Source organism: Apis dorsata, unplaced genomic scaffold, assembly GCF_000469605.1.
Source record: "Apis dorsata unplaced genomic scaffold, Apis dorsata 1.3 scaffold_631, whole genome shotgun sequence".
Classification (NCBI taxonomy): domain Eukaryota; kingdom Metazoa; phylum Arthropoda; class Insecta; order Hymenoptera; family Apidae; genus Apis; species Apis dorsata.
Genome location: NW_006263826.1, coordinates 379,001 through 389,046, shown reverse-complemented (window position 1 = coordinate 389,046; position 10,046 = coordinate 379,001). Strand labels below are relative to the sequence as shown.

Genomic DNA, 10,046 nt, shown 5'->3' with positions numbered 1-10,046 from the left:
CCAGCTCCGCCACCACCTCCAGCGCCACCTCCAGCGCCACCTCCGGCGCCACAATTTCCGCTACTACATCCAGGTTTGCCATATCCTCCTATGCCACCAGCTCCACCACCGGCACCGCCACCGGTTCCGCATGTTCCAGTGGAACAACCTCCTTTAGTACCACCGCTACCAAAACCGCCACCGCTGCCAAATCCACCACCGCTACCAAATCCACCTCCGCCTCCTCCTCCTCCACCACCACCACCGCCACCACCAAATCCTCCACCAAATCCTCCACCAAATCCACCGCCTAATCCACCGCCTAATCCACCGCCTAATCCACCGCCTAATCCAGGCAAATTAGAGAGAAATTGTTTGCCATGGGAAGTTAGGGTATCGTCAAATCCGAAAGAATGACGTTTCACTATGATATCTGCAGCTGAAAGTTAATAATTATAAGTTAAGAAATAATTAATTATAATATTCCAAGTTTGTTGGAAATATCGTAATATGGAAATAAGCTTTTAAATGGCAAAATTATTGCATAATAGATTATCATTGCAAAAAATTAGAATGAATAGAAAAGGTAATGAAAGACAAGATATGTGTGTATATAAATTTAATTTAAATACAATTGATGAAGAAAATATACCTTGTGCTTGAATACAGAGAAAAGCCAGTGAGGCAAAAAGTCCGATCGTTCGATATTTCCACATGATGTCGGATCTATTCTTCTATTCCGATCGTTCGCAACACGCTCATCTTTATATCGCTCCTCCCACTCTAATTTCTCGCGCTTCTTCCTGTAACCATTCCCGTTTCTTCGAACGCACTTCCAAGTATAAAACAGTTCAAAGAGTGCAAAAAAATAACGGTCGGCCAAGGTAATCAATGATGAACACGTCTAATCATCAAATCCGCTTGTCAGAACATGGAATCAACTCGAAGATCCTCATCATAATAACGTATCCTTTATATTTTTCATTGTTTAAATTTGTTATCGTTGACTCGTCTATAACTTCAAAGTTATTAAATTCTAATTTTTCATCCACGTATTTGAATAAAATGAAACAAAGAAATATGTTCTCTATTTTTCTACCTACGTTACAATCGATTTCAAAATCCTTGAAGCTACATATAACTAGCATTGGAATTCTCATACTTTCTTCTATATCCTTCGACCAAATACTTTTTCGATAAATTCATTTACAGTAACATTGAATCGATTGAAGACACGTGGAACAGGATGTTAGAAGCATTGTTCGTTTTATCCTTTATATAGAATTTCAGCAGGAACAATGTAAATTTAATTTCATCGTGTGACCTAGGAACAGGGCATCTCTCGATGGGAACGAAAAAAACACAAAGGATAATGATCGGTAAAACCAACTGGCTGGCTAAGATTACGTCATTGGAAATTTCGCGTATGTTTTTTTCGTTCAATGATCATGCTTTGCTGTGCAAGCAATGTTAATAACATAGCGTAGAGACGTAGAATATTTTTGAACATCGGTGAAGGCGAATCTCGTCACTGAAAAAAAAAAAAAAATCGTCAAACAAAAAATTGTTACCGTGATTGATTAATCGGGAAATAAATCCCCATCGAGCAACGATCGATCCTCGATAAAAATTTGTACACGCGAATAGAAATGCCGATAACCTTAGGAGTTAGACATTGACCTAAATCTAATAACATATTATCCATTTCATATATATATATGTATATATATATATATAATGATAATTATACGATACATAGTTATACTCTGCATTTTTAATCCACCCGGATAATTTATTTCGCGGAAACGTAACTCTCTGTGTTTCGCAGTTACCAAAGGACCGATTATTATCTACTCTCGGTACAACGATAGTTTATATTCGTAATTCTCACGTTAAAAACTTGTTTGACCAGCTTCGATTACGATATTTAATGAGAATTCACTATTAATCAATGATAACGTGGAAACGATTAATGCATATCGCGTACGATCGATTGTAATTTTATTATGGGTATTTCCAACACATATTCTATACGATTGAAAAAATTATTTACCTTATTAGAATATAGTACATTGTAGTATTACGTTCAAGTATATCCTTTTTTTTCAGACATCTATAAAAGTAAGAAATGATAATTACATGAAAAAAAAAACATGATTTATACATGCAAAATTGATATAACACACGTAATCTAAAGAAGTTTATGAATAGTAATTTGTGAGTTGAGGTATAATTTCCGTTGTTATAATTGATATTAATAATGTTTCAAAAGTATTGTAATGTACGTTTATTACGGAATATTATCGATACATAATGTTACATAACATAATTTATTTCGAATCAATGTTATGAAACATATATAAATCAAAACAATACAATTTTCTTTTTTTAAATAAACGTACAAGTTTGGCAACTTTTTGAACGATGCTTTTCTCCACGAGCATTTCGAAAAGCTATTAAACATAACCTCCTATTCGAGGCGCAATATCCAGTGCGCGAATATGAATACGATTCTTCAAGTATAAAACTAATTTGTTTTTGATTTATATATATATATATATATATATATATATATAATATATATGTATAAATTAAATTCTATATTATAACAAAACAATTATAATTGCAACTAAAAAACAGATAACCATTAAATTACGGACTTTTTTCGCGCTGATAAATCGCTCGCGAAGATATGTAAATTCACATTATTGCATGAATTCTTTCTTTTTAAATACGCATAGAAAATCGTCACACATAGTGTATTTTTTATCAAATAGATTTACTTACTCTCTGTGTGATCGATCGTAAAAGAACTTTAAAAAAGTTTACGATAAGTAATAAAAAGAAAGAATCATGAAATTACGAAATGTTGAATATATGAGAAATAATTTCTCTATATCTTCTATTAATTTAATAACAAAAAAGCTCTTTTATACTAAAAAAAATTATTGTCTTTTTTCAAAATGCGAATGGCTAAAATAATTCTACTATAAAATTGGTCCAATACTTATATCTAGTTTTTCACCATTGATATCGAAATTTAATCATCCATATTTAGATTCGTCTATTATATTCGTCGATATAAATTCCAATTAAATACGATCTTTGCAATAATATTTGCATTTCAGTTATTATTCTTATATCCTCATAGTAATCTAAATACAAAAAAATTGATAAGAATGAATTTATATTGATAAAATTTTTTTTTTAAAATATCCAGGTAAAGGCATCGGTATAATATTTCCTCTATATAAGACATCTTACTTTCGTCTTTTTATAATTTTACAATTTTTTTTTTACGCAGTCTTTACATTTTTTTTTCTTTCTTTCTTTTTTTTTCTTTTGATATTTTTTTGATTTGATAATTAATTTCAATTTGATTGTCGATTACAATCTTAATCATATAATAATTAATCATATTAATTAATTTAATTTCAGTCCCAAAAATAAGGCCGCAAAGTTTTGATAAATTTATTGCTAACAAATTTCCCTCCTAACCTCTTGAAATTTCTCGACTTTTAATACCAAATGAAAAACACTTTGAAAATTCGTAATGTATATAAGATATTCGATTCATATGTTTCATTACTTGGAATTGTATAGAACACGTATATTAATATCCTTCTTTTCCATTGAAAAAATGTGATTTTGCTATGTCGCGCTTCGAATCACTTCGACCCACCTAAAAAACACACATTTGTCACTCGTTTATAAAATTTTGCAGGATAAATTTTTAATTTATATTCTTTTCGTAATTATTCTTACCGTCCAAACGTGTAATCGCTCTCAGCACGGAAGAAATAAACGTGATTTCTGAATTGCAACTTGAAAACAAAATCTTTGTTGATACCATCCTTCTCCGATGGTTTGGTCACCGTGTATCCCAACAATGGCAAACAAGCCAATGGAAAGTCGTCTCGATGAGATTTATAAAAGAACAAGCAAAAATTGGTAAAGACGACCCAAAGCTTTTGCCAGCCATTACTATTCTTGAATTTCCTTAATAGAAATCCACTAAGTTGATTCTAAAATAAATACTTATTTATTTATTTATTTCCGTATTTCTTGGACGCGTCGATAAAAACATTTTCTTCTTTACTTACTTGAAACGCTCGCAACTGATCGCTATAACTGATACTCGTGTTACGATGCCAACACATGTGTACAGTCGTGTTGATTCGTTGAGAGGCTTTAGCACCTCCGCAACTTCCTCGGTCCGCTTCTAATCCAATACCATCGCCCAGTTCATCGGCTGAATCTAAAATTTGTTTAAATATCAAACAAAAAATCAGATAATTCTACTCGATATCATTAAAAGATCTTGATGAAACTTACTGCAAGACTTTAAATTCAAATATGGCATCTTTGGATCGGTATCAGCTTGCACGATAGCCATGTTCAAGTCTTCCAACCATCTTTCCTTTTCTTCCTCGTTAGTAGCAGCGATTATCAAGGATCTAGATAAATCATTGGGCACTCGTAAGGAATAAAAGTAATAAAAAAAAATACAGAAATAAAAAAGCAAAAAATAAATGTAACGATTATGAACAAAAGAAGCTGTCTTTTTACGGTCAATGACTACTACTTGATAAAATGTTCAAATTACACGGTGTCTGGCGTATTCACATTGGAAGAATGGAGCGGTTAAGTGAAGTCTATACAGTCAATTGACCTCTTAATAATCGTACAGGCCTCGTTCTTTTAACACCTCGTTACATCCAATAATTTACTTGAACGGAGCACAACAGTCCAACAGAGGGGTACTCACTGATTTCCTTGGGCGTCGATTATGAACGCAAATTCCGACCCAGTTTTGTTGTCGCTATCACGAATCTTCATCCCTTTTAACGGCAATTGATCGTGAACGCGAAAACATTGGGTTGGTTGTTGGGTGTGATACGTGTACAACAATATGTCGGAAAACTAGAAATAATGAAAGAAGAAGAAGGAAAAAAAAGTTGTGGCTAAGAGAAAGGAGCATGTTCGTCTTCTTTGGAAACTTACCAGGAAGAACATCCTTTGTTGAAAACCTTTACGACTGTACTTTTGCAAACAACCTTGCCTGATAAACTTACGTCCTTCCTGCACCAAATTGTCGAAACCGCTGATGTCCCTTTGCATTTCGCAAAGCTGAACCAGATTTTCCTACAATTATAATTATGTAATTAAAAAGAAGCATTTAAAAGATTAAATAATATAAATAAATAATAATTTAATAATTTTATAATAAATATATTTTATAATAATAAATTATATTTTATAATAATTTTATAGATTTAAACCCTTTGCACTCGACCATATATGTGAGTGTGTTATAAATTTAACATAAAATGATTTTACATTGTACAATAATTATATAATATTTTCCTCTCTTTATTTCTTTATTAGAAAGTATATACAATGATTATATGTTATATAAATTATTCTAATTATTTAATTTAATTTATTTTGATAATAATAAAATTTAAAAACAATTCCAAATTTAAGAACGATTAAATTATATAATACTTTCCAATAATTGCAGAGGATCGTTTAAATACGAAATACCGTCGATACGTACCGCTTGGTTAATTATGCTAAGTCCTTCGAGCAACGTTTCTCCTAATCGATCCCTCGCCGCCAAACAATCTTCGAAATCCGTATGATCTTTCGGATAATGATCTAATAACCCTAGAAAATGGGATGGTTCGTGATGCGCGTCCCCAGACCGTAACGCACGGTAACGTATAAATAGATGAATTATTATTATTATTATTATTTAGGAAGAAAAATTGATTTGAACGTACTATCGATAATACTGTTATAATGCAACAACCGTTGCAATGGTTTCAAGAGGAATGAGGTAAGCGGTAAATAACAATGCTTCTGGGCCTCGAAATCGCGGCACAGCTGATCGAAACGACGTGACGTCCTCGTGTAATATTCCATCTTCTCGAGGACGGGTATCAAATTCTCGAGATATTGATCGTAAAGGGGCAGCACGTTCAACAACGTGTTGTAAAGGAAATCGCCTATGTTGTGACGCGCGTTGCTCTCCCATCGTTCTAATCTCGCCTCCATCTCTTGAAGACAAGGTCCGTGAACATCCGCCAAAAGCTCGATCAGCGAAACCACCGCCTCCCCCTCCAATTTACCCTCCCGAGATACCTCCTCCCTGAACCTCTGCGAAAAATATAATAAAATATATAATGTATATAATAATAATAATAATAATAATAATAAATGACAGAAGAGCGAGTTAATCGAAAGAATAATTCAACAACGTGTAAGAATTGAACAAGTTACCACATTTATCATATCGAGATCCTTTTTGTATGTTCGTTCGGTCATAAGTAATTCCTTGGCTATATAGTACGCCTTGTCGGTTGGCCATCTCTGTTTATTGAAAAGAAAATTCATACAACGAACGTGTTTACGAAAATTGTTACGATGGAAATGGAAAATGATGGAATAAAAGATCACCTTAGTTTTTCGAACTTCGGTATCCTCGACCTCCCCGTTCCTTATATTTTTCACCGGGCTCAGATCCGGGGTATTCACCATACTGGCGTTACTCGTTTCCACTACGATACCGTTCGTCCGTTTCTCGGGGGATTTCTCATTGGCGAAAACCGAGTTATTGTTCTCCTGTTGCCTCTTGGCCGGTGTCCCCTGTTTATCTGTCTCGGTATCTGTAAACGAAGACAAGTAAGAGAAAGTATCCTTGTAGTAATCGGGTGTCGCGTGTTTCGATTCGAACAAAGAGAATTTGATAATAAAAATTGAGGAGGTGAAAAAGAAGGGGGGGGAAAAAAAAAGAAAATGATAACAAAATGAACGAGGTCGAGGAAAAAAGTTGAGCTCGAATCGCATGCTAATATACGGTGCACTGTTATCGGCCTCTTTTGACTTTAGGTCGAAATTGTTTTAATTAAACATATACCGTTAGAACCTGCTAGAATTTCGCAACAACGATGAAAAAGAGAGAAAAAGAAAAAAAGAGGAAAAAGAAAGAGAGAGAAAGACAGAAATAGAGAGAGAGAGAAAAAAAATAAAGAGAAAAATAGAGAAAAAGTTTTTGGATGGAATAAATTGTTCTTTCTTAATAGACTAATCGTTTCGAAAGTTGCGGCGGTTTTAAACCGTTTAACGTACATGCATAACGTGTGGCTCCACTGAAATTCGATACTGTCAGGTTCTTTGACGACCACGTGTTCAGTGAGATCCATAAATATCAAGGCCAGATGGAAAATTATGATCGTGTTACAAAACCGCAAAAACTTTTTGTACTTGCTCGAAGTGGTATATATACACATACACGAAGATCGTGCAGGGGAATGCGTTTAAAAAAAAAAAAAAAAAAAAGATCTACTATTATTCTTTCTCAAACGAATTCTATGTAGCTAATTTCTACGTTGTTAATTTCTCGTGCCGCAAATCGATGCTATAACTATGATATATATATATATATATATATATAAGAAAATTAATGTCTAAAAAGCTAATATAAATAGCTAGAATAATTTGAAAAATAATAATAATAATACCTTTGTTAAATATTAGAATAAATTTCGAGGAAGAGGGAACGTTCGTTTCATGCAAAATCCTACGATGTGCACACAGTCACGATTATTTTCGACAGCGTGTAATCTCAGGCAAATAAAAAACATCCTAATTTTTTTTTTTTTTTTTTTTTGATAAAAGACTAGAAGAAGCCATTCCATTCTTTGCGTCGAATTATAACGAAAATATATCCAAGTGTCCACTACTATAAACGAGTAAGATGCGAAACTAATTCGTTAAGTACATCCACAGACTCTTGAACGGAAGAAAGAAAATAGTGCCATTATTAAAATCGTCGAAACAACGGCAAATAATAGTAATAATAACATATCATTGACATTAAAGATAAAGGCACTGTTAGGGATTACTCACACATCGTATTGTCATCCGGTCGACCAACGAATCCGGGAGTGCGATAAAAAGATACGGTAATAAAGAACAGAAAAAGGACGACGCGTAGGGAATGGGAAATATCTCTATTAATAATAATTAATGATTAATAAGTATACAAATTAATAAGTAATAATAATAATAACGTTGAATTTTATATAAAAGGAAAAGGATAGGAGAATCAGAAAGAGAGAAAGAGAGAGAAAGAGAAAGGAGAGAACGGTAAATCGAAAGAAAAAAACCTAATATCGATAGAAAAAAAAAAAAAAAAAAAAAAAGGGAAAGATCGTTGAAGAGATTGAAACGAAAAATATCGAAAAAACGTAAAAGCGGAATCACAGAAGAATCTCTGGCTATATGACTTTGTATATAATTTATTATTATTATAATTAATGTATCAATAATTAATGTACAATAGAGATTTCCTACGCTTGAAATGTCGTTTTCCCTTCCCTCCAACGCCGTGATTCCCTCTTTCCATTTTTTTTCCTTGTATTCTTTGAATCACAATTGAATTTCGATATATATCTTCAAAGGGGAAATCACCGCGTATTATCGATATCCTGTATCAGTGTGTTATATTGTGTATGTGTCGTGAATGTGTCAGCATATGTTTGCACATGCTGTGTGTAAATATATATATATATATATGTATAGATACTTGTATATAAATATATACATACATATATATATATTTATATATAATATATATAATATACATGTATATATATACATATATATATATGTATATAGAGAGAGAAAGTTAACAAATATACGTCATATCGATAAACGATCGAAAAAAAGTATAAATTACAAATTGGAGGAGCGCCAACACGACGGACACGCGTTATCATTGTCAAGTTATAATAACGAATAACCCTCGCTTCCCTCCGTCGTCATCCGTTTAAATTCATTTCGATCGTTTCATTTCAGTTCGACCCGCTTCTCGAATATTACACTCAAACTTTATAAAAATTGAAAAAGAACCAACGACACGTGAGAATGTAGAATCGAAATGCTGTCTCTTCCGAAAAAAAAAAATCGAAGAAACTACGTTTTTGTTCTATGTAATCCTTTCAGAGTATAACACGTATAAAAAGTTTATAAAAGGTCGTTTAATCAAGTTCGCTACGATAACGTTTCGTGGAAGACGAGGATTTCCGTCTATGTAAAAAAAAAGAAAAAAGAAAGAGAAAAAAATGTACCGAAGAAAAATGATTCTAAATATACGATTAAAACTGGATTTATTCGCAAAAATTGTTTGGCACTAATCGAACCATGAAAAACAATCGAAGAACATCTTTAAAAGAGTATTGGTGATACACACTTCGATCGCAACACCGTAATGCGACGAGGCGAAGAAATAAGATAAAAGAACGTAAAAGAACGAAACGATTAATTAAGATGGTTAGTATTTTTTTGTAATCGAGCAAGCGGTAAGGAGAGAATGCTCGGGTTGATGAAGATACGATTCTATATATATATATAGTTTCCCATCGCGATACAAAGATCGATCGTTATCGTATCGTATCTGGAAAATCGACGTGGAAAAAAAGAGCGAGCGTGTGAACACTGGAAGAAGGATCGAAGAGAGAACTTAGAAAGTCGGTACAATCATATGGTGTGTCATATACATACGTTGCAAGAACGATAAACAAGTACCGCGATAAGTGACACAGTGTGTAAGAGTGCGTTCGGTGTGTGAATCGGTTGAATCGTCAAGGGTGGTTTTCTCTTCGGGTAATACGGGTAATAATACGGTGTGAGATATCGTGGCAGGCGATATAAAGATATATATATATGTATATATGTATATATATATACATACACACATATATATATATATATAATCGTTGGTGAATCGTGAAAGGGTTCGCTACGTAATGGTTCACAAGGTTCCTAAGTATAAGTAAAAAATGGTTGACACACGTTCAACGCGAATGTGCGTATACGGAAAAGTCAAGTACCACACTGCAACTAGAGATGTGAGTTTAAATCATTGCATCGCGATTCGTTTCGCTTGTGACGCGTATTGGAATATCGATTTTCGTAGTTTAGTTTCGAGACGGTTAGTAAACACGGTTTGCTGCGGTTACTCGCGTTCAATGGGATCGGTTTTCTCACAATGTTCGCGA

General features: G+C 33.3%; 2 protein-coding genes across 22 annotated transcripts in view; both read right to left on the bottom strand.

Moving 5' to 3' along the window:
* Window positions 1-760, bottom strand: part of LOC102675835 (glycine-rich protein DOT1-like) — a 2,923-nt gene extending 2,163 nt beyond the window's left edge. For 3 of the 21 annotated variants that reach the window (XM_031513352.1, XM_031513353.1, XM_031513363.1), the window contains exons 1-3: window positions 632-760; window positions 197-418; window positions 1-100 (exon numbers count right to left, since the gene is read on the bottom strand). In XM_031513352.1, coding sequence (XP_031369212.1) covers window positions 1-100; window positions 197-418; window positions 632-695 — 386 coding nt within the window. In that variant the 5' untranslated portion in view covers window positions 696-760. Of the gene's footprint in view, window positions 111-196; window positions 419-631 lie in introns of all 21 variants that reach the window. The other 18 variants (XM_031513355.1, XM_031513356.1, XM_031513364.1 and 15 more) reach the window with 14 other exon arrangements.
* A 2,179-nt stretch (window positions 761-2,939) lies between these two features.
* LOC102676793 (FERM, ARHGEF and pleckstrin domain-containing protein 2-like) lies at window positions 2,940-8,167 on the bottom strand. Its single transcript, XM_031513341.1, is given in 11 exon segments — window positions 2,940-3,661; window positions 3,745-4,004; window positions 4,083-4,237; window positions 4,315-4,436; window positions 4,748-4,902; window positions 4,984-5,124; window positions 5,540-5,649; window positions 5,766-6,141; window positions 6,265-6,354; window positions 6,442-6,650; window positions 7,894-8,167. Coding segments are annotated over 11 exon segments (1,719 nt in total). The 5' UTR covers window positions 7,898-8,167; the 3' UTR covers window positions 2,940-3,564.
* Window positions 8,168-10,046: the final 1,879 nt, after the last annotated feature.